Raw genomic sequence first — 25,352 nt, 5'->3', positions numbered from 1 at the left:
ATGGCAGACCCCAGTCCAGGGAAGTGATTTAGGCTGGGCAGAAGAGCTTCCATGGGGGTGAATGGGTAATGTCTTTGCTCTACCTCCCCCAGCTGCCATCCAGCTATGAGGAGGCCCTAAGGTCACTGCCTGCACTACCACCCAACCATGGCTCTGCTCACCCACCCCAGGAAGCAGCCACCTGCCTTCAGGGAAACACTATAGGAGGGAACACGCTCTTCCATCTTGCCCCTTCCCACTTCTCCAGGGGACTGGCGGGGACTGGCAGGGACAGCGCTGAGCCTATGGAGACGCTTCCAACAATCTCCCCGAGCTGGGCCTTGGTACAAGACCCTACGGGAAGGAAGCTAAAGTGAACCTCAACAAACCCTGGGCCACTTTGCAGGAGGTGGGAAATCTGGGGTCACGCCCTGAGAATCAAGGTGACAAATTCAAGGCAGACCTCCAGAATTAGACTTCTCTGCCCTCAACCCCTGGAGCTCCTGCCTTCAGGACAAAGAAGAGTGCTTGGGAGGAAGGCACTAACTCTGCAAGCCCTCTCTGGGGCTGCAGCCAGCATCGCCTGCCTCCAACAGCCAGGACGTCTGTCCACCCCTGCTGAGACTTCCTTCCTCGCCCTTGCACTCGAAGCCAAGCTTCTAAAGGTCTTGGGTTGACAATGAAGGCCTGCCCCCAGCCCACTCTAGGCCCAGACTGAGTACTCCTAAAGCCAGATTCTTTGCTGCAGTTTACAGTTTGAGATAAACTAAGAATCAGGAAAGAATGAGAGCTAGGTGTCTCTCTGGATAACAGGAAGAAGCCCATCTGTCACCCATTCTGCCTCATCACTGGAAGGACCCTGGTATTCCAGGCCAGATGGGGCCTCTCCGCTCTGGACCCACAGAGGCAGGAAGGGCTCTGCCATGTGGCCATTTCTGGGGCTGCCGCCCCAGCTCCCTCTGAATGTGGCTCCAGGAGAGGAACATGACCACACTGGCTTCCTCTGTTGGCCCCTTGGTCGCCCCCCGCCCACTCTTCCCCAGCGACTTCTGTGGGATCCAGGAGGGGAAGGCGCAGGAAGACCCTCAAGCACAAGCACTCCTCTTCCTCACCCTTCGGGGGATGGTGCTAAAGGGATCCCCTCCTCAAAATGAAGTCCCCTCTTCTCACTTCCGCACCAACAGGCCTCTTTCCTGCTTTGAGGCCCCCCCTTGTGTGCACTTGAGAACATGGGTAACAGATCAGGAAGCCACTCCATCCAGGTTTGTCCCCAAACAGCAGAGACTCACGACTCCGGCTAACTTTATTTTTGGCCCCAGGTCAGGCCTCCCAAAGGGCTTCCCAGCCAGTCACTTCACAGTCTCCTGCAGTCACCACCAAGCAGACTTCTTCCTGGAGAGACCTGTCGTCACTCCAACCCTTGATGACGTCTGGTACCACCCTCTCCTGTCACCTGGGCTCCAGTCTCTGTCCAAAGGCCTCAACCAGGAGGTCAAAGCATAGCTACCAGTTTGAAGGTGCCCTCAGGCTTGGCAGGAACCACGTGGACAAAAGTCTTGTAGAGCACAGCCCCCTCGGGCAGCCTGGTGACCAGATCCACAGCCTCCGAGTTGCTGGGACTGGGCACGTAGACCTCCTTAGTGTAGCGGACTATCCCCTCCTCCAGAGCATACAGGTACTTCTTCTTCCCCAGCCCCACCTGCAACACACAGACCTGGTCAGCTAGACAGTCAGGGGGTCCATCCCAGGGTTCTAGGATAGACTCTTCACAAAGATTCAGGCCCTGGGGCCAAAGGGGAGGATTCAGAAAGCTCCACCTCAGGTTCCCTTTCCCACTGCTTGGTAATTACTCCATCACAAAGGCGGGAAAAGAAAACTCCAACAGCCAATCCTGGTGGTTACTCAGGGCTGATACCTGGACCCATATCTGTGCAGCTGGCCAGAAGCCACGCTGGATAGATGCCCAAACCAGGCCCGGGAAAATGTCTCTAATCACTGCTCCTGGGAGTTTGCTTCACTGAGGCTTAACACAGCACTAGTCTGATATACATTTTCATCTATATGGTGATCTGTAAAGTTTAGGCTCAACGCTATATGGATAATGCATAGACTAATTAAACAAAATGATATCAGCTAATACTTATGTCACGCTTACTGTGTGTAAGCACTGTTCCAAGCCCTATTATATACATTAACTCACTTGATTCTCACCTTGTGAAGTCGGTACTATCGCTAACCCTGATGTTCAGGTGAGAAATATGAGCAAGGAGATGAAATAAACTGTGTATTACATATTTCTTTTCTTTTTTTTTAACTATACATGTCATAGCTTTTTTCTTTTAGAACTTGAGATTGCAGGTGTGGCAATTTTTACCCAGTATTATTCAATATCTCTCTGACTAAACGAACAGACTGGTTCAAATCCCAGCACTACTACGTACTATTGTGTGATCTGGGCAAGTTAATTTACTTCACTGTATCTCACTTTTTTCATCTGCAAAATGGAGATAAATATTAACTATTTCAGAGGGTCATCTTGAGGATTAAATGAGTTAATAATCAGAAAGAGCTTAGAATACTGCCCAGGTCACAACATATTAGTTTTTATTATTGTTGTCATTATTTTATTAAGTCTGAAGAATTAACACAGCCACATACTGCATGTCTCGAGTTCTAAAAAAAATAAAGCTACTACACATACAATCAATTCACATACAAATTAGCATTTTTGAAATAATTATAGGTTATTATCAGTCTTTCTGTGCCTACTAAAATTGCCAAAAAAGAGGTAAGAAGGCAGAAGGAAATTGATTACAGAGGAAACTAAACTAATATTTTAAATAATGTAAAGAATATAGTACAGATCTGTGTTAAAGAACTTTCCTACCTCAGCAAGTAATACCAACTTGCTGAAACTGAAATCCCTGCCTGGTATGGACCTAATTTCTGGCCCACAAACTGAATTCTATTTTATTAAATTCAAGTTATCTTTCAGCCATCTAATAATAACTTTAATCAAAGGAGAAATTCTTAAAAATAAAAAATGAATAAATTGAAATTAGTTTCCCAAGATTAAAAAAATATCTTAAATCACTAGAAATATCCTCTTCCAAGAACTGGGGGTTAGAAAGGAGACCCCAGAGAACCAAGCTAATGCTATTACCAAAGCGAAAAAGTGATTTGGGAGTCAAGCAGACCTGGTTCAAATCCTAGCTCTGTCACTACACAGGCCCCGCTTCTTCTAAGTTCCTGGCATCCTACCTGTAAAACAGAGATGACACCTATCTACCCTAGCGATGGGGTAAGGATGAAACGATAATGCAGGCCCAGGAATCAGCATGACACTTGGCATTTGGTAAGCACCCAACAATTGCAACTGTTACAATTACTATGCTCAGGAGCATGGAGAGGTGAAGAAAAAATGGGGGGCGGGGGGAAAGAGCAACTCACATGGGCACCTGGGTGCCAGCGGAAGTGGCGCTGAGTCGCAAGGATGTTGCCAGCATGAACATAGTGACCTAGAAGAGAAGTCCACATGTGTGCTACCTTTGGGCCCCCACGATGAGGCAACACAGCGAACTGCTAAGAAACCATGGCAGCCCTCGCCTTCCTGGCCCAAATGCTACATACCAACTTCTAAGCCTGCCCCTGGATAAGACCAACTCCCAGTCTGACACAAGGAGCCCCTGTCTCCCACCCGGCAGCCTCCTCTCCAGTCGCATGGCCAAGGTTCCCACCTATCTGCTCTTCCTCAGCCCCTCCACCCCGCCTCTGTTTCTTTAATTTGGAACTAAATGTTCTGGTGAGCAAAATGGAGAGTACAGGACAGGGCACTTGTGTGCTTTGCCCGCTCTTCAAAGGAACGCCAGGACAGCAGGGTAGGGTGCTAAGTGGAAAGTGGAAGCCAGGTCACACCCTTACCCTCCATTTTCTTGATGCCAAAGCGTTTGCCTGGTGACTTTCCACCGAGGTTCTTAGAGCTGCCGCCTGTCTTTTTGGATGCATATCTGACGGCAAGAGCTGTAGCCTGAGGGGGGCTCAGCAGGGCGGTAACTGCAGAGAGAACAGAAATGTTGTTCAAACAGAGCGGCTCCCCATCAGACTCTCTCTCTGCCTCAATGGGTCATTTGCTAAGCTGAGAGGTGGCAGGGGGCAGTGTCAGGGGAGGTGAGGAAGATGTGTGAGCAGAACTTGACTTTGTGGGTTTTCGGGGAGTGTCTGAGGTCCTTGGCTTTCCCCCACGACAGGGGATAAGTCATTCTTGTATTGTCCATGGTGTAAGCAAGCACTACATGAGCTGTCTGTGTGTGGCCTAGAGTTGAGGGGAGGGAGTAAAATATTATTGGAAAAAAAATAAACACCATGTGCCCTTGGTCCTGACACATCCAGTCCTATTGAAGAGAAACAAAACCACAGAAACAGGACAGCAAGAGGACACCACAGAGCTGCCTGTTTCTGCCTCACTCACCATTATGCCCTCAAGGCTCAACGCACTGTGGAGGGGCCAGACCACAGAGCCCAGCAACAGGACACCCAGAGAGAGGCTCCTGCTTTGACCTCACCCACCACTTTCTTAGCCATCACCCATCCACTGCACATCAGACACTTGTAAACAAAAAGGGCAGCCTTTGTGAGGGTGACTCCCGCAGGCTCCTGTCCATTTCAGAAGGCTGGGCCCTTTCTCTGTTTGGCAAGTCCATCAAGCACAGGTCCAACCAAGAAGACTGACACCCTGCCCTTGTTAATCTGACCTCTCCAGACTCATTCCAAAGTGCTCAATGGTATTTATTTTAAAAGGGAAAGTGAACTAAAATTCATAATGACCAGGATGGAAGCCCTGTGCTATATGACAAGCCCAGGAATGGCAGTCCCAGCATTCAGGCCTCCAGATACAGCTATGGTTAATCAAGGTCATGCCAGAGTCTTTACAGAAGGCTTGTGGGTCCTGGAGTCTACAGGTTCAGAGTTCCTAAAACCTAGGTTTCTGAAGTTTTAATGAGAACAGAGACTAGCTGCGGCAAAGGACCAGAGATGAGGACTTACAGAGACAACATGTGAAATGACCAGCACCAGGATCTACCTACCTTTAAACACCTATTCATTTATTCACTCAATTTCAGGAACTGGACTTTGCTTTACCTAACTTACCTCACTCACGAATCTTTGCCCTTCCCCCTATTCCCCATCCTCCTCAAAGTAAATGATGCTACCGCTTACACAGCTGCTCAGGCAGAAATCAAAGAGTCACTGCAGATTCCTTCCCTTTGCTGATCTCACATATCCAGTTCACCAGCAAGCTCTGTGGATCCTATTTCCAAAACGTATTTCAAATCCACCCATTTCCCTCCAAGTTCACTGACACTAACACCCTGACTAAATCATCTCTCCTCAGGGCCACTGTTACTGCTTCCCGTCTGGTTTCCTCATTTCCACTCCTACTCCCTTTAAATTCACATAAGAGCAATAGTTTGCTTCTCAAAATGGAAAATTGGGTCGAGTCATCCTCTTGCCCCTCACTCTCTTACAAAGCCAGGCCTCGGTCATCCTTTAGGTCTTAACTTACATGTTACCTCCTCAGAGGGCTTCCCTGACCACCCAACCTAAAAAAAAGACACAGACATATTTTTCCCTTTCTGTCACAGTAGTTGCAACAATTCACAACTATTTTATTTACGTGCTTATCTATTAGAAGTAACCGTCCTGCGGGTAGAGACTATGTCTTCATCTTCTCTGCTGAGATCCTCAACACCTACCACAGTGTCTGGCACAAAGCCCTCAATCTGCTGAATGAACAGATTAACTTTTTGCGCGCCTATGTGCCAAAAGCAGTAACCCATTTTTGTAGATAATGGGACCCAAACAAACCGAGACAGGGGAAGCGGAGAACCGTCACCCACCCCTAGGGAAGCTGTATTTGCACGCCTGGCAGGGAAAGGTCACGTGCTCCGCGCCCTAGCTGTCACACGACCAGTGACTACCGCCCCTCAAACCTCGTGGGCCCCGCACACTCCCCCCAGTCCCCTCCCGCCCCCAAGGTCATCCGTGGGGAACGACCTCCAAGCCCCCAGATCCCTGCAAGGTCTCCACTCCGCCTCCACCCCTCGCCCGGCGACCGCCACGGCGGCCGTTTACCAGCTGTCCGCGTCCTCTGCGACAGCACAGCTAACGCCATGTTGGCCTTACACTCGCTTCCGGTCTGAGAAATCTGCTTCCGCTACCGGAGATCTATTTCCGGGTCATGCGTGGCGGATGAAAGAGTGACGCGAGAAGTTGCTGGTGAGTGCTGCCGGGCGGGCGAACCGGGTAGGGCTTACTTCCTGAGCTCAGCTCTGCAGAGGCTCGGTGGCCGGGGCGTCCGGCGCTTCTGCCGCGGTGCGTGGGCGAGCCGCCCGCCCTGCTGTCGGCGGGAGAGGCTTGGAGCCCGCGCAGCATGGGCCCGCTTGTCCGACCCCCGCATTTTGCCAGAATCTACCGAGGCCCGTGCGGGGACAGGGCTGAGGTCTCCCTAGTCGTTCAGCTTACTTTACTGAGCGCTTCCTGCGTGCCAGATACTCTACTAAGCTCTGTAGATGCATGCTTTTTCTTTTTTTTTAAACTACTTACAATCTTGTAAAGTAGGTAATGTTATTATCCCTAGTTTACTAAAAAAGAGAGACCCAGAGAGGTTACCTGGCTCATCTCGGGTCACGCCTACAGTGTTAGTGAATATCTGTTCAAAGAATGACTCTTGTGCACGACCCAGCAATTGGCAATCCTAGATCTGTCTGCAAGAGAATTGAAAACATCCCCACAAAAACTAGGACATGAATGTTGATGGCAGCATTATTCATTCAAAATGGCCAAAAATGGAGTCAAACAGAATGTCCACCAGATGATGAATGGACAAACAAAATGTGGCATATCTATACGGTGAGGTGTTATTCAATCATAAAAAGCAATGAAGTACTGACACATGCTACAACATAAATGAACCTTGAAAATATTTTGCTAAGAAGGCAGTCACAAAATTCACATACTCAGCTAAAAAAGCGTGACTCTTGGTATCTCCATTTTACATGCAGAGGTCAGCAAAGAGGTTGTGTTGAGTCTTGTTCGTACCTCATTAACATTTTTTAATAGTAACCTCCTCTTTGTTTAAACCTCACCTTGACCTAGAAAGGATTTGAGAAGGTTTCCTGTTAGACTACAGACATAGCTGTTGAGTTCCAGATTGACCGTGTTGGGACCATATCCTCTTTCTCTGCGTATCATTTATTTCCTTAAAGCTTGGCCATAGAACACATCAAGTGGACTGAATTCAGTGCTACAGTCTATGTCTCATCTCTCTTTTCTTTTTAGGGAATTAATCTGATAGCACATATTGATGGCTGTAGAGAAGTCATCACTCTCACTGGATTCCAGTGAGAGTGAGTCTGAGGAGTTGCCAACATTTGCCTTTCTGAAGAAGGAACCGTCTTCAACAAAGAGGAGGCAGCCTCAGAAGGAGGAGAAGATTGTAGTGGTTGACATCTCAGATTCTGAGGCCTCCTGTCCTCCATCACCAAAATTGAGAGATCCACCACCTGTTCCAGAGACAGCTGAAACTGTCACACGAACAGAGCCAGTCAGGGTGCTAAGCAGTGGAAGTGAGGATGAGGAAGAATTTGCTCCCCTGGCTGAGAGACTTACTTGTAAGTTTTTGACCCACAAGCAGCTGAGCCCTGAGGACTCCAGCTCCCCAGTTAAAAGGGTTTTAGATCATCAAAATAATGAAGGAGCATCACGTGACTGGCAAAACCAGCCCTTCACAAAGATCCATGATATTCCTCTCTGTGACACCTCAGAGAGGTGTGTGTCGAGTAACAAGGACCCTGTGGTAGACAGTCCAAGCCATCAGCCGCCAGCCTACCCAACTACCTGCTCTGTCCAGAGCAACAGCGTGACAGTAACTAAAACAAATGCTGAGGTACCCCCACCTCAGAAGAGAACCAAGCATCATCAGAAGGTCCAGAGGAGAGGCTCACAGGGACGCCAGCAGCGGGGGCAAGCAGGCCAGAAGGAAAGCACCCAGAGGCAAGAGGAAAGGAAGAAGAAGGCAGCCCTGGTTAACAGGCTGAAAGCTCAGAGGCCAGAGGAATGCTTGAAGCATATCGTTGTGCTGCTGGATCCAGGTCCTGCAGGCATCTTTCTTTACCTGATGCTGGGTGAACTGCTTTCTGGGCCCCACTGACAGCCCCTTTCCCATCTGTTGCAGTGCTCTTACAGATGGAAGGTGGGGGCCAGCTCCTCGGAGCACTCCAGTCCATGGAGTGCTGCTGTGTGATTGAGGCGCCGGCCGTGCCTTGCAGCATCACGTGGAGGAGAAGGGCTGGGTCCACTGAGGTAGGGGTTTTCTGGCTGCTGTCTCTCCTCCATAGAGTTACAGGATAAATACGCTTTTACTCTGAAGGATGTATTATCAGTCAGGGCTCCAGCAGGAAAGCAGGTAGCACACTCAGCTGAGTATAACTTGAGGAGGATTTAGTAAAGGGGCTGTTTCCCAAGGTGTGGGCAGGGTGCAAGGAAACTACAAGGGACAGCGCCGTACCTCAGGACGATAACGGCTTTAACTTGGTTTCTCCACCTCGGGTACGGCTGCCATTTTGGATTGGTTAATTCCCTGTCGTGCTGGGCTGTCCTGTGCCTTGTAGGATGTTTAGCATCTACCTGGTAGCTGCCAACAGTACCTGTCCACTTGTGACAATTGAAAATGTCTCCAGATATTGCCAAACGCCCCTTGGGGGGTGGGGGGGAATCGCCCGTTTCTGTCGCAGTCATCCTAGAAGGAAGAAATTCTTATCCCCACATCACAGGTGGGGAAACTGAGGCCCTGAGAAGTTGAAAGCCTTGTTAAGGATCACAGCTGAGTAGTGGCTGGGGGGGGATGGGAGGGACTAGAACCCAGAGCTCCTCCCACCTGTGCTTTGCAATATTATGGGTCTTGGCTTTTGCTTATAGGGACCTAATCAGAAAACTCCGCACAAGCCCTGCTCACGGCTACTCTGTAATACTGTACTGCTGTAGGATTGTGGACCGTGACGCGGCCCTGGCTGTGTTTGATTATGCCCTAGTATGGCGACGAAGAGGTGCTCTCACAGACTGAAGTTTCCTTGGTGATTCTTATCTTTGTCACACAAAACCTATGTGTAAGGGCCACTCAGCTTAGCATCTACCCTCAAAGCCCAAGTTACTTATTTGTTCCAAATCCTTTGGAAGAGTTTCCTTCACTCCATTTCCCTATTCAGAATGCAGAGAAATATTGGCAGTTACTTCTCAGTCCGTTTCAACTCACTAATGCTCCTTTCTTACTCACTGCCTCAGAGGTGCCGTGCACTGAGGCTGAACAGTTGAGGACTGGGAAGGACGGGATTATGGGTTACTATTTCTTGCCACCATGACTTCATTCCAGAAGAAAAATGATAATGCAAAGTGGACTAGGCTGGGCTTCCCTGGTGGCGCAGTGGTTGAGAGTCCGCCTGCCGATGCGGGGGACACGGGTTCGTGCCCCTGTCCGGGAAGATCCCACATGCCGCGGAGCTGCTGGGCCCGTGAGCCATGGCCGCTGAGCCTGCGCGTCCGGAGCCTGTGCTCCGCAATGGGAGAGGCCACAACAGTGAGAGGCCCGCGTACCGCAATTAAAAAAAAAAAAAAAAAAAAAAGTGGACTAGGCTGATGGGGATGAAGTCATTCACCCAGAAGGCCTGGATCTCTCTCGCAGGTGCTAAGCACCTGCTGACCTGCCTCCCTCTGCCGGGTTCCACGCCCTTTGACAGGATGGAGAGGAGGACTGGGTGGAGGAGCCGATGGTTCTGGTGCTGCTCCTGGCAGAGGCGTTTGTGTCCATGATCTACAACTTCAAGCAGGTGGGCACAGCCAGAGGGGTAGGCGCTGAGGCTGGGGCGGAGGGCTGACTGCAGGGAGCAGGCACGCATGCATTTCTGCCCCTTCACGCAGGGGAGTCTGGGCAGCACCAAGGAAGGGAAGGAAACGCTTCGGAGCTTTGTAACTGACATCACAGCAAGGACAGCTGGGAAAGCTCTGTCACTGGTGATTGTGGATCCGGAGAAATGCTTCAGGTTTGGATTTGTCCTCGAGACTTAGCATTAAAAGGGGCAGCTCTTAGGCCGATGGGGGTGAATTTATTCATCCCAGATCTGGGTCCCTCTGCAAAATAGCATCCCTCCTAGCCCTGTGGGACTCTCTGGTCCGGTCTTCTCACACCTCTTCTGCCCGAGCTCGGCCTGGAGCTGCCGCTCTTTGATTTCCTTCCCTGCTCCAGGGCTCCGAATCCTCCAAGGAGAAGGAAACGGGGGGTGGCAAATGGAGAACAGGCCAAGGAGAAGGAGAAGCAGAGACAACCAGAGGCCAGCACAGCGGCTGTGGTGACCAGGGTAGACATGGAAGAGGTAAGAACTTCTGTTGCCTGAGGCATCGTGGCTGCCCACTCTCATCTAACCCGATTCACCATGATAAAGAGTAAAATGCCCTGGACACTACTTTCTACCTCGGCACTGAGTAGGAGAGAAGGGGCCAAACGGGGAGCCAAGGGGCTGGGGTGCAGCTTCCGTGAACGGTGAGAGGAGAACCGTTTCAAACTACCCTCTGCGTACCCTTCCAGTCCATGTGCTTTGGGGTTTCTAGGCATTGGTAGATCTGCAGCTACACACAGAAGCCCAGGCTCGAATCGTGCAGAGCTGGAAGGAGCTGGCCGACTTGGCGTGCGCGTTCACAAAGGCTGTGGCTGAGGCGCCCTTCAAGTGAGTGCCCCCAGGTCCTGGCTCGGTTGCTTGGCCTTGTCTTTTACAGTGGTTCTGGTACCCAAAGATGATGTCCCTTCCCCTGAACTCTGCTGCTAGCCTGTTGTCACTCAAGTTTGAGGCAGAAGGAGTTGACCTAACCCTGGGAATTCTTGGAAAGAGCCCCCAAGCTCAGTCCCTTTAAAATGTTCTCCTGTAGCTTATGTGTAAGTTTGTGTTCTGCAGGTTGGTACTGGGTTATCAGTGGGCCAACTTACCAGAAGTCATTGCAGGTCAGGTCACAATGAAACAAGCCCTTGTAAAACAATTTTTTAGCCTACTTAGCTCAAGGGCTGTTCATAGTCAGAATTTAAAATCAGTGATTCCTCAGAGACAATCCAATCCGAGTCCCTCATTTTATACCTGAGGGAACTGAGGCCTAAAGAGACCGACTTGTCAAAGTTCCTAGCAAATCAGAAGAACCAAAGCTAGACTCCAAATTGCCTGATACCCAGTGCTCTGCGCTAACCTTCATGCACACTGCCTCCCCGATCAAGATACCCCAATCTCAATGCAAGCAAGAGCCTCGTACTTTCCCGGTAACTTCTTTTTTGATGAATAGATGTCATTTTTACGGGAATCGGCAACTAGCACTGCTAGGGGACAGAATGAGCATTCAAATTGGCCAGGTAGAACATCATTCCCACCTCTTCCCATGTCAGTGGAGGGTTTTTAAGTTCCTAGGTAAGGGGACAGGTGCAGCACAGTAACATGCGACTTGCAGCTCAACTGTGCTGTTTGCAGGAAGCTCCGAGATCAAGCTAGTTTCTCCTTCTGCCCGGAGAGTGACTGGGCTGGAGGGGCAAAGGTGGACCGCTCTGGCAGGGGGCTTGCAGTGGTCTGGAGGAGACAGATTCAGCAGCTGAACCGAGTCAGCCTGGAAATGGCCAGTGCCGTTGTGGACACCTACCCCTCCCCACAGCTCCTGATCCAGGTATGCTGTTCCAGGGGTCACTGCCCAGTGCACTGTGGCCTTAGTGGGCTCCCAGTTTCCATGGACAGCACTGGTGAGGGCCCAGGAATGCCTTGTAAGTCAACAGTGCGGGTCTGAGATCAGAGTCAACACTGACCAGGGAGGGAGGACGGTTCTCATCCCCCAACCCAAGCTTCCCGTCCCTTATTCACAGATGAGGAATGACCGTGGGTGGTATGGTATTAACAGGTCATTTACCACTTTCAGGCTTATAAGCGGTGTTTTTCTGAGCAAGAACGCCAGAATTTGCTTGCAGACATACAGGTGCGCCGTGGGGAAGGTGTGACAGCCACCTCCCGCCGTCTTGGACCAGAGCTCTCCAGGCGTATCTACCTTCAGATGACAGCTTTGCAGCCAGATCTCTCTTTAGACAGTGCAGACTGATGCCAGCCCTCAGGGACAGGGATGAAAAGCTGATTTCCACCCCAGCCCCCCGACCTCAGAGCATGACTACAGTGCAGGGATCAGAAGCATCTCCTGCAGCACAGCCTGGGTCCTGCCCACAACAGGCTTTCCTGGGCGTCGCTGTTTGCTATAGTGTCCCTACCTGTCAGCTTGGGGCAGAGGCTGAGATGCTCACATTTGCCTTCCTCTCCCAGCAAGTCAACTGCCACGTACAAACCACCCCAACCCCTGCCCCAGCCAGCCCTCAAAATACAAAGGAACAGAGACAGACCACTCAGACACGTATTTAATAACTGTAAAAATTCAAAAGAACCTCAGCGTCAAATCTTGAGGTCACAAGTGAACTGCCCTCGGCGGGCTGCTTGACAAGGCTGGACGTGCTCCCGCCTTCCTCCCGTGCACGGAAGCTGCCTCAGGCAGCCAAGGAACGGGGGAGGTCTGATCACTATGCTGACTTCTGTATTCTCTTAATCTCATTTTATGTACTATGTGTTTAGTTTCAATAAAGCATTTGTACCAATGGCTCTGGAGCTTGGAGGAAGACTAAAGGAATGTGTAGTGATTCTGGGTAAGGTGTGGGCCTACGCAGCAGAGCTCTCCCTGAGGGAGAAAAGAACAAGTCTTTTCTTCCACTGTCAGGACGGTCACAAGTGTCAGTCTTATCCATGGGCCACTAGTGCCGAAAAGACGGACCCCACTCTGTCTCTGGACATGACAGGTTCTTGCTCTCCCTGGGGAATCGGGAGTCTTCTGTGAATGAGCACCGTGACGGCCATTTCTGATCCCTTCATCCAACTGTTGTGAAAGGAGGCAAAGGAGGCCACAGAGCAAGAAATGCTGAGTCTGGCAGACAAGAGAATGGACAGTTCTGCCCTTATTCATGCAAGTCGTTAGTGTACCACTTTTAAACTCCATGATGCTACTTATTTCCCTTCATTGTGTAGTTATATCTAGAATCAATTCTAAACCTCAGTCTCTTATGAAGCTTTAGTTTTCAGGTTGCCTATGAGGTATTTAGTCACACCGATTATGTAAGAGAGCTGTCACAGACAATGTGGCTTTGCAAGGGTCCACCTTCTTGTTTATTGGCAATCAGGGAATTAATGCTCTCAAATTGACGCCAGGAGCCTGGACCATGCCCATTTTATAGAAGCCACATAAAGTGCCGCAGGACTCTACAAGAGCTGCCCAGGACCCTCATGGCTATGAGATTTCTATCTGTGGGTCATGAATCTGTTTCCCGTGAAAGATTCTATACTCCAGCCAAGAGACAATTCTGGTGTTAAGTTTTGTTCTCTCAGTACACGATAAAGGAGGCAAAATGATGGGAAGAAAGGATACCAGGGTGGGAATCCAGTTCTGCCTCAAACCAGCTAGGAGACCATAGGCAAGTCATGGAAGGCCTCAGTTTCCCTGTCTACAAGTGTTACATTGGACTGGATGGTCTGGAAGTCCTGTCACAGCCTGAGATTTTGTATGACTGTTAAAATATCTGAATGTCTGAGGTCCTTAAAAAATAGGTATGCCCCTCCCCCCCAATTTAGACTAGATTTGCTGAGTATGGTGTTCCCCTAGTCCCCAATAACACACTGCCTCCTGATCTGCCCTGGCTCCCCAGGGAGGAATGAAAGAAAGGGTTTGTGACACACAAAAGTATAAATGTAGTGACAGCTGACCTTTAGTAGAAATGAGTCTTGCCTTTATACAGCTTTGTATAACAACTAAAAAAGGCTATGTTTTGTCCTCTCCCCACCCCAAGCCTATTCTTTTAAGCATGCAGGTAACTGGCCCCACCTCCTATTTCTCCTTATTCCACCAGGGAACCCTGACTAAGGAACAAAGAAGTCTTACAAAGAGGAGGTCTCAAGTACCAAACGGCAGCCATGTGATGATGGCAGGTAGGTCTGACACTAAAAAGAGGTGTGTCCAACAGAACCCAATTCCATAGGAATCCAAGCTCCAAGGCTGGGAGGCAGCAGGTGTGGAGGACAAGCTCACTGCTGAGAATCGGTCTGCAGGACCCACCGGAGGATGTCGTGGCTGCGCAGGCCCCGGAGCGCGCTGTCGTAGATGGTGTTCACGCTGGTGCAGAGGGGCTGCTGCTGCAGCTCCGTCACCCGACAGGCGACCAGCCCGCCAGCCACACACAGCAGCAGCAGCAGCAGCAGCAGCCTCAGCACAGCCCAGGAGCGAGTGTGTTTCCGGGGTGCTGGCTTCCGGGGCCGAGAGCCGGACTTAGATTCTGGAGGGACAAAGTCACAGAAGGCAAAAAGTCCAGTCAGTTTAAGGACGCACACTCTGCAGTCGATGTTAGTCTCCGTGCACGTCCACTTACACCCCTCTGCTCTGATGAAAACTCCCCCAGCCCTGAGGAGAACACGTTTTCTAGACCATCTGAGCTCTTAAAAACTTTGCTATGCAGAGACTGAAACATGAACTCTTTCTCCCTTGGATCTCAGGGAGTAGATTCAAAACCGGATCTCATTCTGGATGTTTCACTTAGCACACAGTCCCCAGGGTCCTAAGTTCTCCATAACATGCTGATGACCCGGGCCCCTTAGGACCAAGGGGAGGGGCCCATCAGGAGGCATCAAGCGTGGGTAGAGTGCTGCCCATTCGGGGAAACGGGTTCAAAAGTTATGAATATTGTTAATGTTTTTATTATAAGAAGAAAGCCTGCAAGAAAGTATACCATATTGGTAACAGTGATTAATGCTGGGAACAGGGGATTACAGGTGATTGCCATTTTCTGATATATATAAAGAAATTGTCTGCAGTGAATATAATTATTGAAGAAAAAATGGTTTTGAGATTTTTAGGCAAATTTTTTAAAAACCTGACTGAACACCCACATTCCAAGAACTACATGATCCTGTCATAGGTTTTTCTCACTTAATCCCATCACTAATCTGTAAGGAGGTATGATCCTCATTTACACAAGGCAACAGAAAGGTGGTGAGGTTGGGCGACTTGCTCAAGGCTAGCGGGGGCAAGCAGGGACAGGCCCTGCAGTCCTCCCTCCCCACAGAGCTTCCCTGCTCGGGTTCCTCTCCCTCAGGTGTCCCTTCTGGCCCAGAGGATATACGGTCCTCCCTTATACATCGAGTCACATTGCTACACAAATCCAACGGGACATATTCAGGCAAAACACTAACGTGTTTTATATACGACATGGCTCCACGAATGCAGGCCAAGTGATTCCCCTGGTGTTCACCACACAGAGTGATCGGGTCCAACTGGGAAAGAAAATCACAGGCAGTGCTGGCACCACTGAGACGGCAGCACACACTCAAAAGCTCAGTCCACTTCCTGGATGACGTCAGGGACTTTTAAGAGTAATGTGACCATATGCAATCTTCACCTTTCTGGGTGATTTTAGAATCTAACCCTTACAAAAAGTGCAACTCCCTGTTCTGGAAACGTTCTAAGCTACATCTGACCCAAATACCTGCACATAAGCATGTGACACTGGGGAAACAAACCATTCGGGGCAGTAGGAGGGTCCCCATTCCCCGTAAGTGGACCCTCTGAGTTACTCCCAGGCCTTAGAGTATGCTGTACCTGACGAGGTCTGCAAGCTTGTTCGCTCGCTCGCTCACTCACTCAGCCATGCCTGGAAACCTAAGCCATGTCCCCACCACACCCCTCCTGGAACCCTGCAACTGAGAGAAAAACCTACTCGGGGCCTGATTTGCTTCCTTCTTAGGCTTCTTCTCCTGCTCCCGCTTGGCTGCTTTGAGGGCGTCATACTCTTTCCTCCGGCGCTCCTTCTCTTCCGCCTTCTCCCGCTTCCGCAGTTCCCGCTCCTGAGCCTCCTTAGCTCGCTGCTTGGCCTCCCACTTCTTCTCGGCCTCTATGAGAAAGTATACCCAAAAGTGGCTTCTCTCCCACAAACCTCCAGTGTGCTTTCTCAAGTGATTATGGATTCAGGCTCCCTTCCCTTATGCTGTGGATCACATAAGATACATTAAAAGGCAACAGCTGTCTTTCTGCTCTCTGGGAAGTAAGCCCTCCCTAAAATACAATAAGCTGCTCTCAGGGTTTGCTCAGTGGATTCTTATTCAGGGATTCCTAGCCACAAGCAGCAGAGATTAGGGTGATGTAACAAGGGTGGGGGGCATAAGAAGGGCATGGGTGACGAGTGTGATGCTCCTTTAGAATCAGGTACTAATTCAGAAGACACAGCCGCTGACAGCCTTGCACAACTCAACTATGAGGAGAGGAAACAAGGGAGGCGTTGATTCTATGGGAGTCCCATCTTCCCAAGCTTCGGAAAGGAATGTGGCATGGGGAGGGCAGGAAGAAAAAGGGAGCGCTCAGGTTCAAGGTTAGAGAAGATGGAAATGTTTTCCTGAAAAAACAAGACTACTAGTTTGTCAGAGGGTACCCTAGACTTCAACTCAGGAGTCTATGTAACATTCCGATTTATTCCACAGCTCAATGTTTACATACAGCACCCACCTTACAAATTACTGGTTTCTAAAAATGCATTCCCAAATTATTTGGAAGACTGAAGCACATTTTTCCAAAGCCAGAATGCCACAAATGGTGGTTAAATGTCCTTTTAGGGCTCAAAAGCCTATTTGAACTATCATGGAGCTCAATAGTACTATTCTTATCACTGTAGCTTTCCACTGCTTTTCCACATACAAACAAGCTCCAAGTTCCAGCTGAGCACCAAGAATGCCAAGAACACACTCTGCCCAGCCTCGAGAGAACATGTGCCATCCAGAGGCGAAAGCAGCAGTGGTCACAGTAAACATGGGCAGCACAGCGGCCATGCGTGTACAGGGAATGGTCACAACTCAGGGGTTCCAATCTCAGGGGCCGCCTGTAATCAGTACTACACGTGTCCCTCTAACCACAGGAGTCCTCCAGCAAGCGGGCTCAGAAGTCAGCCGGCTCGTCAACAGAGCACCTACTGTGTGCCGGGCCTTGTTCCAAGTGCTCGGATACAGCAGTGAAGAAAAGTCAAGCTCTAGTGCCTAAGTCATCTGCTTTCTACAGAAGGAGACAAACAATAAACAAGTGAACAAATGGGAAAAAGACAGTGATATGTGCCATAAAGGAAATAACTGAGGATGTGACAGAGAGTGGCAGGTGGGTTGGCTCTTCTCGTTTGAGTGGTTCTGAAAAGGTTAAGGTTAACCTAGGGCAACAGATGAGGACCACATGAAGCCAGCAGGCAGCCAGTAGGCAGCCACGTAAAGACCTGAGGGAAAAGGAAACCAACAAAGCCCTTAAGATGAGACAGTTCTTGGTGTGTTCAAGCAACAACAGAGGATCGTGTGGCTGACGGTAACTGCACTCTCTCCCTGGTGTGTGGAACGAGGCCGGAGAAGCAAGCAGGCCTGGGTCATGGCGGGCCTTGTTGGCCATGTTACTGAGTTTGAATTTCATTCTAAGTTCAGTTGGAAGCCATGAGAGGGTTTTAAGCAAATAGCGGCAGAAGTGATTTGTGTTTTGAAAAGATCTCCCTGGCTGCTGTGTGGAGAAGGCACAAGTATGGAGCCAGGACATGGTGCTAGGAGGTACTGTGGCAGTCCACCGGCTGGAGGCTTGACTGCGGTGGTGGCACTGGAGTTGCCACTGCTGATAGACTAGACATAGTAACAGAGTAACTGAAGAAAGCAATCACGGACATCTTCCCAATTTCAGGCTTGAATAACTAAAGGGATAGTGATTTTCCATTATGGGGGGACACCAGAAGGTGCTGAAGGGGATCTGGTTAGGCATGTTTAATTTGAGATACTTATTAACCCTCCAAGCAGACAGAAAGATAAGCAGTTGACTATGACTGTGGGGCTCAGTGGAGAAGCCAGGACTGGAGAGATGCTGCCATCTACCACCACGCTGTTCCCCACTGCTCTGCACGGCTCCTATCCTGGATCCTAGCTCCTCAAGCATGAGGCGGGTGGCCACCTACCTCGGTCTATTTCCAGCCGCCGCTGCCTCTCTCGCTCCTGATCCACCTGCACAGCCTTCATGTGCTGTAACACCTGCAAAGGGAGAGGAGGGTGCTGAACTACTCAACGCAGTTGTCTTCACTGTGGGGAGTCTCAAAAAAGAGACTGTTCTTTTCAGGAGCCCTGATCACCAGAGGCCCTGGAAGCTGTGCAGAGCTAATGAAGTTAACCTTATCCTGTGTCCTCACTGCACCAACCTTAGCCAGAGAAGAGCCATATAAGCCCAGTTCACTAAAGCGGTCAGGAAAGAAGTCTGTGAAACACAGTGCCAACTGGAATCTAGAGAGTCCTGCCATCTACAATCGCTTCATGTAATTCTCCCAGCAACTTTTGTGTTAAACAGGGACAGCACTTCCTCTAAGACACTTTCCTGACCTCTTTTGGCTGCCTCAGGCTCCCCTCCTCCCACTCGTGGGAGTTTTCTTATCCATCTCAATCCTAGACTGTAAGCTCCCTAAGGGTTAGGGACTACTGTCCTTAGCTCTGCAGGTGAGCACAGCATTTAGCTAGTTATAGCACTCAATACAGGTGTGATGAGCAACTGACCGGATGCCCATTGTAAAAATAAGGAAGAAAACCCAGGCTCTGATGTCACATGGCTAGAAAGTAGCACAGCTGAGCGTGTACGTCTGCTGAGTTCCTAGGCCAGAGCTTGTCCCTCTTACGTATAGTGCACAGAGGCAGGAGAGCTGTAAGAGAAAGGCATTTTATGAGCTCAATGAACACTGTTGCTTGACTGCATTAATAAGAGAAGAAAAGCTCAAGTATTCTAAATGAACACAGCAAATTGTCTTAATTTTCTGTTTCGCTACTGCACTAGACAACCTGCAGGACAGACATGTATTCAAATGTAATTATTTTACTTCATGGAAACTTCAGACATGCCCACATCTATCATAAGAGGGACACAGGAGCAGGTCTGCAAAAGCCACTCCCTCCAAGAGCCTGGCTTAAAGCCACAAGGAACCCTGTCCCGAGTAAGCCAGGACCTGCGCCAGCTGGCACCTCTCCAGGGTCAAGCTTACTAAAAAATGGCCGCTCAACAAGGGGCTGCAGGATCTGGAGGAAGGTCAAGCATGATGTGGAGAGGGGGCCCAAGTTCAGAGTCCCTGTCTCACCCTGAACTCTGAATTCTATATAAGCACCAACCATTCAGTTGGCTTTAGGGGGTAAAAACTGGCTAAATAAAGAACCTGGACGTTTAAGAGCCGCCCCTTTTAGCTTGGCTACAATACGTCAGGAGTTAGTTACCTGACAACACAGCCCAGTCCGAAACGGGAGAGGCTCTTCTAGAGCCCCTGGAGGGTCGCTTTTGTCTACCTATCCCCGTCCACAGCAGGTAGTAGGCACCTGGTGATTACTGCTGAACTAACCAATTATTTTTAAAAGGTGCTTTTCTATGTGCCAAGCTGATTAGTTACTATGCACCCACGAGGTCAGAACTGACGAGACCTAAACTAACTCCTGGCGACAAGTGACCTCCTTCTGACCGGCCCACGCCACTCCTGTACGTGCCTAAAGGTGTGCGCAGGAGGGCAGCAGAGCCGGAGCATGGCTTCTCACCACGTCCCCAACGCACCGTGCTCCCCGGAGCTTTGTCTGGAAAATATCTGTGAATACTAAAGACCTTTACACTCAACAAAAGTTATTTTTGTAGGTCAAAAACTGGAATGTCAGCAACTTTGGTTTAATGTAGTATTAGTTGAATGAATAAATGGATCAGTGAAAGGTGCTGCATACTGAGGGCTTCTCGGGTCAGAGACACAGAAGTAGCGCCTGCTTCCCAGGTTCATGAGGGCTATGAGATGAGACATGCAAAGCATGCACAGCAGAGGAAGAGCAGGCCATGGCAGCTATTGTTAGTCTTCAGAAGAGACAACATTCTTAAAGCAGCGAGTTTTCAGAACAGGATTCACTGATCACTTGTACTGTTCCCAGCTGAGGGCAAACTGTGGCCTTGGCTTCTTGGATGCACTGATGCTGTGCTTGGTTTCTTGTAACAGTGGGTGACACAGATGATGAGACTATCTAAGAAGCCCTGAGCTAACGATAAGAAAAGAAAGGCCATTACTCCCGAGATTCACACATTTCGCTTACATTAATCTAGCATTTAAAGTTAACTCTTTTGTGTTCACAACGCCCCCTAAACATAGCCAAGTCAGTCATCTGGTGCTCAGCTGAAGCAGCAGCAATCTGTTCTAAAGCTGGAGGGAAGAAATGACTGTAGCTAGAGTTTTTGAGAGATGCGTACAGTGCTGTTCTTAAGAAACAATGGAAAGCACCTTCAAGGTTATTGGCAGTATTTGCCTTCCAGGCTGCCAGTTAGTTCCTTCCTCCTGTCAGATGACTCAACTGAAGTCAAATGCCAGATGTGCCCAGGATGTGTCTGTTTACAGGTATAAACTTACAAATACTAACAACACCTTTATTATCAAAATTCAATAACTGTGACTCAGAAAGGCTACAGTGCCTAACCCTCTTGCTCCATATAAACAACTGTCAACAGTGCAGTGTTGGATCATGCAAGGTCCTGATTTCTAGGAACAGAAGTACTGCAGTAGAGCAGAAGACAGTATTGTTCTACTGCTTGTAAAGAGAGAAACAAAGGTGCCTTTGCCTGACAGGTTCAGAGTAGACGTTTTCAGAGACCTTCGTGCTTTAAAAGACACAGCTATTTGGGGCTTCCCTGGTGGCGCAGTGGTTGAGAATCTGCCTGCTAATGCAGGGGACATGGGTTCAAGCCGTGGTCTGGGAGGATCCCACATGCCACGGAGCAACTAGGCCCGTGAGCCACAACTACTGAGCCTGCGCGTCTGGAGCCTGTGCTCCGCAACAAGAGAGGCCACGATAGTGAGGGGCCTGCGCACTGCGATGAAGAGTGGCCCTCGCTTGCCACAACTAGAGAAAGCCCACGCACAGAAACGAAGACCCAACACAGCAAAACTAAATTAATTAATTAATAAACTCGTACCCCCAACATCTTCTTTAAAAAAAAAAAAAAAAGACATAGCTATGGGTGCCCTGGGAGGGGAAAACAAGAGGCGACAGAGGCAAATCCCAGGGGAACGTATGAAGGAGCCGCTGGGGAGCCTCGTGCTTACCTTGTTGGCACACTGCTTACACTGCTTCTCATCCAAGCAATCCCCTGCCACCTTGGCCAGGACAGGATCCAGGGGGTTATCCTTCAGGTCCAGCCACTTCAGACTCTAAACAGATGGGGCAGAGAGCCTGGTAAGCCCGAGTTCACATAAAGAGCCCCTCAAAGTGGAACAAAACGAGCAGAAAGAAAGCCCTTCTCTGTTCCGGCCGCAGGGAAAGCCGTCTGAGGCTGTGACAACAAGGTGGTATTCCTCTCGGCCTCTCTCACAGCCACACTCCCTCAGTCCCCGAGGCCTCTGCCACACCTGGCCATGAAACATTGGGTCATGAATTGTTACCTTGAGCTGAGCAAAGCTGACAGGCAGGGTGACCAGCCTGTTGTTGAGGAGGTCCAGGTGCTGGAGGTTGACCAGGCGGCCAAAGTCTGCTGGCAGCTGCCGCAGTTTGTTCTTACTCAGGTCCAGCTTCACCAGGTGTGTGAGGCCACAGAAATCCGACTAGGACCCAAAGAGAGAACACCTTGGCCTTGGGCTCACACACTGTGATGTAACAGTCCAGGAGGCCCCAAGTCAGAGGCACCTATGCGCAAATCCTGACTCTACCTTTTACTAGCTGCTCCAGCTCGAATGAAAATGGAGATGGCAGGCATAGCTCCTGGTGGTGAGCCGTGAGCCGTGTGTGCAGAAGGGCTTAGCCCTTTTTAGTGGTAGCCTGCCTGCAGGCCTATCCTGAAATTATGCCTTATGACACAACTCCCCCAGACAGGAAGGAGAAGCAGCAGGGCTCTAGAAGGAATCATGCTTGCTTGCCAGTCTTACCGGTAGAGCAGTCAGTTTATTGCAGGACAGATCCAGTATGGTGGCCTTTGGGAGGGCAGCCTAGGAAAGGGAATGAGAACAAAATGTCAGATCAACACATGGAACAATTCAGTGACATCTGCTAATGAAGCATTTTCCACAAAAGTTCCCATGATTAGAAAAGGCCTTTAACATGGACATATATGCACTACCAAATGTAAAATAGCTAGCTAGTGGGAAGCAGCTGCATAGCACAGGGAGATCAGCTCGGTGCTTTGTGACCACCTAGAGGGGTGGGATAGGGAGGATGGCAGGGAGATGCAAGAGGGAGGAGATTTGGGGATATATGTATACGTATAGCTGATTCACTTTGTTATAAAGCAGAAACTAACACACCATTGTAAAGCAATTATACTCCAATAAAGATGTTAAAAAAATTTTTTTCAACAAAGGAAAAAAAAAAGGCCTTTAAAAACAAAAAATAGCACTGAAGTATAATGTTCCTGGAGACACGAAAGGAAAAATGAGCCAGTCACCCACGACCTAGAGAAGAATGCACAGTAGGGATGTGGCTGGGGAACATCCAAGGAAAAAAGACCAGATTCTCAGAAATTCTCCACAGCACTTTTAAGATTCTCTCTAGCACTGCTCCTTATTAGGTTTCAGGGCAGGGACTGTGTCTAATATAGCTCTGTGATTTCCATATTCTCCAGTTCAGGGTCTGCCAGGCACTCAATATACCCGTTGGCTGATTCGTACCTGAATGAATGAGTAAGTGAGTGAATGCAGAGTGAAATCAAGGCCCTCACAACCCAGCTCCGTTTTCCCATGGGGTTTGGGATGGAGAGGCTCAGCAAAACTGACCCTTCCGTTCTCCCAGGGGCAATGCTGCCCCAACCGGAGGCCTGGAGTGAAAGGTTTCGGACAGCAGTTCTAGGGCCGTGCTGAAACATGGGGCGGGGAAGAAGGCAAATATCAGTTAAGGACACTGGGCCAACGTGGACTTTCCAAATGTCAAAGTCCCAAGCATGAAGTTTGACCACCTAAAGAAGTCTGAGATATCACAGTGGGAAGTACACCGTGGTAATAGTTACATGCATCAACATTTGCTACCTGCCAAGTATTTTACATTACAGTCTTATTTAATCCTCCCAACAACCCTATGCGACGGGAATAATTATCACCATTTTATACATGAGGAAATCTAGGCTTAAAGGATAACTAAGCTTGCCAAGGGCACTCAGCTAGTAAGCAATGAAGCTGATATATGAACTGGGAATCCCATTCTAACCTCCATACTACACAGCCAAGGCAGAGAGAAGACTGGGCCAAGTGCCAAACGCAAATATAATTCGTTAAAGGCAGTGAGGAAAGTGCAGGTCATCCAAAGGGAGGCTACTGTGGGGGATGCGGGTGGGGAACCAGGTGGGCAAAGCAGGGATGTACCATCTAACTCCACTTTGGCAACAAACTAGTCTTGTAACGTCCCTGGGGCCTCAGGCTTGTTTCCCCGGTTGGGGGTACGGGAGTAGGCGGGTGGAGGGGTGGGCCACGATGGTGCGGATTCCCACCAGTTTCAGAGTTGGGAAGAGACTTTGCCAACCAAGCAGTGAGATGTCACATTCTTCAAGGAAGCATGCCTCAGGGCTGGGGCAGCCAGCTGGGATTTCTGGCTTCCAAGAAAAGCCAGGTCTGGGCCACACCCAGGTCTAACCGGAGGCCTACTTGCACCAAGTCATTCATTCATCTGTTCATTCATTCTCCGAATACATCCAGCAATCGCGCTCTGAGGGCTCCTACTTTGGGTCGGGCAAGGAGCTGAGCGCTGCGAAAGCCCCTGAAATGGGGGGGGGGGGGGAGATTCACTCCTGACCCGTAAAAAGCCCATAGCCAGACAAGCAGCTCCTTCCCATCTTCTGGAACTGTGCCAAAGTGACACGTGTACATCCCAGGAAGAAAACTGGGGCCGGACGCGGCCTCCCCCGGGGAGTTAGTCCCACTCCCCCCACCTCATTTTAAGCCATGGAGACTGAGGCATGCGAAAGAAGGCGACCAACGCAGGGGCCAGCGCCAGTCGCGGGTGGGCGCCTGGGCCTCGCGGGACTGTACTGACCAACTCCTTGACCGGGACCTCATTCAGGTCGCTGAGGCTCAGATCCAGCTCGTGGCCGTCCAGCTTGTCGCGGAGGTTCCCGCCCTTGCTACCGGCCTTGGTCATGGTGACGCCGGCTGAACGAGTCCCGGCTCCGACGGGCAAGAGAAGGGCTAAGAAGACGCTCGTCGCACCCAACCTACAAAGCCTGCGTCCCCGGCCCCCGCAGGTGCGAGACCGCCGCCGCCCGTCCGCCCGCCAGCCGCCCTCTGAGCCCTGCGCCCCGTTCCCACCGGTGCAGCCACGACGACGACCACTTCCGTGTCCACGTCACCTTCCGCGGCCACTGAGACGGGCTGGGCCAGAGCGGCCTGAGCGTGTGCGGGAGCGCCCTCTGTCGCCCGCCACCGCCGGGAGCGTGAGGTTCCGGCTCCGAGTTCAGTCGCCAGCCGAGCAGCTGTGTTCCCTGGTGCTGGGAGAGCACGCCCGCGGGCAGTCGTCGCTGGCAGCGCCAGGAGGCGAAAAGACTGGGGGCCAGAAGACCTGGGCTCCATCCAAAACTGACCTCATCAGATCTCCCCCATCCCCCTGGATTAGCAGCCGAAACTGGGTGTCCTTCAAAATTGCTCTCTGTCCTCTAACAATCCCCAAACCATCATGATCCGGAAAACTTTGCCTCTCTCTCTCATCTCCTCCTCACTGCCCCAAGCCCTGGTCCGGGCGACCATCAGCTTGAGCTTGGATTACTATTCTGAGTCTCTCTCCCTTCCATCCACCTCCACCCAGCTGCTCAGATGATCTTTCTAAAAATCTAGCCAAGTCTCTCCTCTGCTTAAAACCCTTCAAATAACTACCTGTAGGATATGGACCACTCTCTTTTCTACACTGAGCCCTGCGTGCTCCTGCAGCCTCCTGACCAGCCCCTGCCTGGGATGCTGTGGAGGCTTCCAGTAGGTGGCCTCCAAACCTTTCCCTCTCCTGAAATGGCCCTGCCTTCTCCACTCACCTTCTCTGCCTAGCTAATTACTAGTCCTTCAGGAAAACTTCCCTGAGGTTTATGAATCCTTAAGCAATCACCATGCTTCATCTATGGGTACAGGAGAAACACGCATAACAATGGTACCTGGCTGATAGAGTCTGGGGAGGATGGAAGGAGTAAAACACATGAAGAGCTTACAGCAGTGTCTGGCACTTAGTAAGTACCCAATAAATACTAGCTATCACTTA

The 25,352-nt window shown here is 50.2% G+C and overlaps 3 protein-coding genes across 8 annotated transcripts; 1 reads left to right on the top strand and 2 right to left on the bottom strand.

The window, feature by feature from the left end:
- Nucleotides 1-1,238: 1,238 nt before the first annotated feature.
- On the bottom strand, nucleotides 1,239-6,214 carry MRPL27 (mitochondrial ribosomal protein L27). Of its 2 annotated transcripts, none has more exons than XM_067714830.1 (4): nucleotides 6,112-6,214; nucleotides 3,901-4,032; nucleotides 3,430-3,497; nucleotides 1,239-1,678 (listed from the first exon to the last, which is right to left on the bottom strand). In XM_067714830.1, the coding sequence occupies exons 1-4, from the start codon at nucleotides 6,149-6,151 to the stop codon at nucleotides 1,472-1,474; spliced, it is 447 nt and encodes a 148-aa protein (XP_067570931.1). In that variant the 5' UTR covers nucleotides 6,152-6,214; the 3' UTR covers nucleotides 1,239-1,471. The 2 variants fall into 2 exon arrangements, with proteins under 2 accessions (XP_067570931.1, XP_067570930.1); XM_067714829.1 differs by having other exon boundaries at nucleotides 6,034-6,168.
- EME1 (essential meiotic structure-specific endonuclease 1) lies at nucleotides 6,181-12,692 on the top strand. Of its 4 annotated transcripts, none has more exons than XM_067714824.1 (9): nucleotides 6,181-6,255; nucleotides 7,318-8,129; nucleotides 8,213-8,340; nucleotides 9,771-9,860; nucleotides 9,952-10,073; nucleotides 10,277-10,403; nucleotides 10,639-10,754; nucleotides 11,538-11,727; nucleotides 11,974-12,692. In XM_067714824.1, exons 2-9 carry the CDS (start codon nucleotides 7,343-7,345, stop codon nucleotides 12,148-12,150), a joined length of 1,737 nt encoding a protein of 578 aa, XP_067570925.1. In that variant the 5' UTR covers nucleotides 6,181-6,255; nucleotides 7,318-7,342; the 3' UTR covers nucleotides 12,151-12,692. The 4 variants fall into 4 exon arrangements, with proteins under 4 accessions (XP_067570925.1, XP_067570927.1, XP_067570924.1 ...); XM_067714826.1 differs by having other exon boundaries at nucleotides 6,219-6,282; nucleotides 12,023-12,692; XM_067714823.1 differs by having other exon boundaries at nucleotides 6,219-6,282.
- Nucleotides 12,440-24,694, bottom strand: LRRC59 (leucine rich repeat containing 59). Of its 2 annotated transcripts, none has more exons than XM_067714827.1 (7): nucleotides 24,419-24,694; nucleotides 22,055-22,114; nucleotides 21,575-21,733; nucleotides 21,239-21,343; nucleotides 18,098-18,170; nucleotides 15,851-16,024; nucleotides 12,440-14,413 (listed from the first exon to the last, which is right to left on the bottom strand). In XM_067714827.1, exons 1-7 carry the CDS (start codon nucleotides 24,677-24,679, stop codon nucleotides 14,166-14,168), a joined length of 1,080 nt encoding a protein of 359 aa, XP_067570928.1. In that variant the 5' UTR covers nucleotides 24,680-24,694; the 3' UTR covers nucleotides 12,440-14,165. The 2 variants fall into 2 exon arrangements, with proteins under 2 accessions (XP_067570928.1, XP_067570929.1); XM_067714828.1 differs by lacking the exon at nucleotides 24,419-24,694 and adding an exon at nucleotides 24,147-24,412.
- Nucleotides 24,695-25,352: the final 658 nt, after the last annotated feature.

The sequence above is a fragment of the Pseudorca crassidens genome, chromosome 19 (assembly GCF_039906515.1).
Source record: "Pseudorca crassidens isolate mPseCra1 chromosome 19, mPseCra1.hap1, whole genome shotgun sequence".
In the NCBI taxonomy this organism is placed as follows: domain Eukaryota; kingdom Metazoa; phylum Chordata; class Mammalia; order Artiodactyla; family Delphinidae; genus Pseudorca; species Pseudorca crassidens.
This window is presented reverse-complemented; position numbering and strand designations above follow the sequence as displayed.

Bases quoted from the DNA above. Each gene is read 5' to 3' on its own strand.
- MRPL27 (XM_067714829.1), bottom strand. From the start codon at position 6,151: ATGGCGTTAGCTGTGCTGTCGCAGAGGACGCGGACAGCTGGTAAACGG. The intron at 3,498-3,900 runs GTAAGGGTGTGA...CTTCTCTTCTAG, and splicing joins TGGCATCAAGAAAATGGAGG to GTCACTATGTTCATGCTGGC. The intron at 1,679-3,429 runs GTGAGTTGCTCT...TGTGTGTTGCAG, and splicing joins GCTGGCACCCAGGTGCCCAT to GTGGGGCTGGGGAAGAAGAA.
- EME1 (XM_067714824.1), top strand. From the start codon at position 7,343: ATGGCTGTAGAGAAGTCATCACTCTCACTGGATTCCAGTGAGAGTGAG. The intron at 8,341-9,770 runs GTAGGGGTTTTC...GCCCTTTGACAG, and splicing joins GAAGGGCTGGGTCCACTGAG to GATGGAGAGGAGGACTGGGT. The intron at 10,404-10,638 runs GTAAGAACTTCT...TGGGGTTTCTAG, and splicing joins CCAGGGTAGACATGGAAGAG to GCATTGGTAGATCTGCAGCT.
- LRRC59 (XM_067714827.1), bottom strand. From the start codon at position 24,679: ATGGAGCCCAGGTCTTCTGGCCCCCAGTCTTTTCGCCTCCTGGCGCTG. The intron at 16,025-18,097 runs GTAGGTGGCCAC...ACTTTCTCATAG, and splicing joins GCGGCTGGAAATAGACCGAG to AGGCCGAGAAGAAGTGGGAG. The intron at 14,414-15,850 runs GTAGGTTTTTCT...TTGTCCCTCCAG, and splicing joins GGAAGCAAATCAGGCCCCGA to AATCTAAGTCCGGCTCTCGG.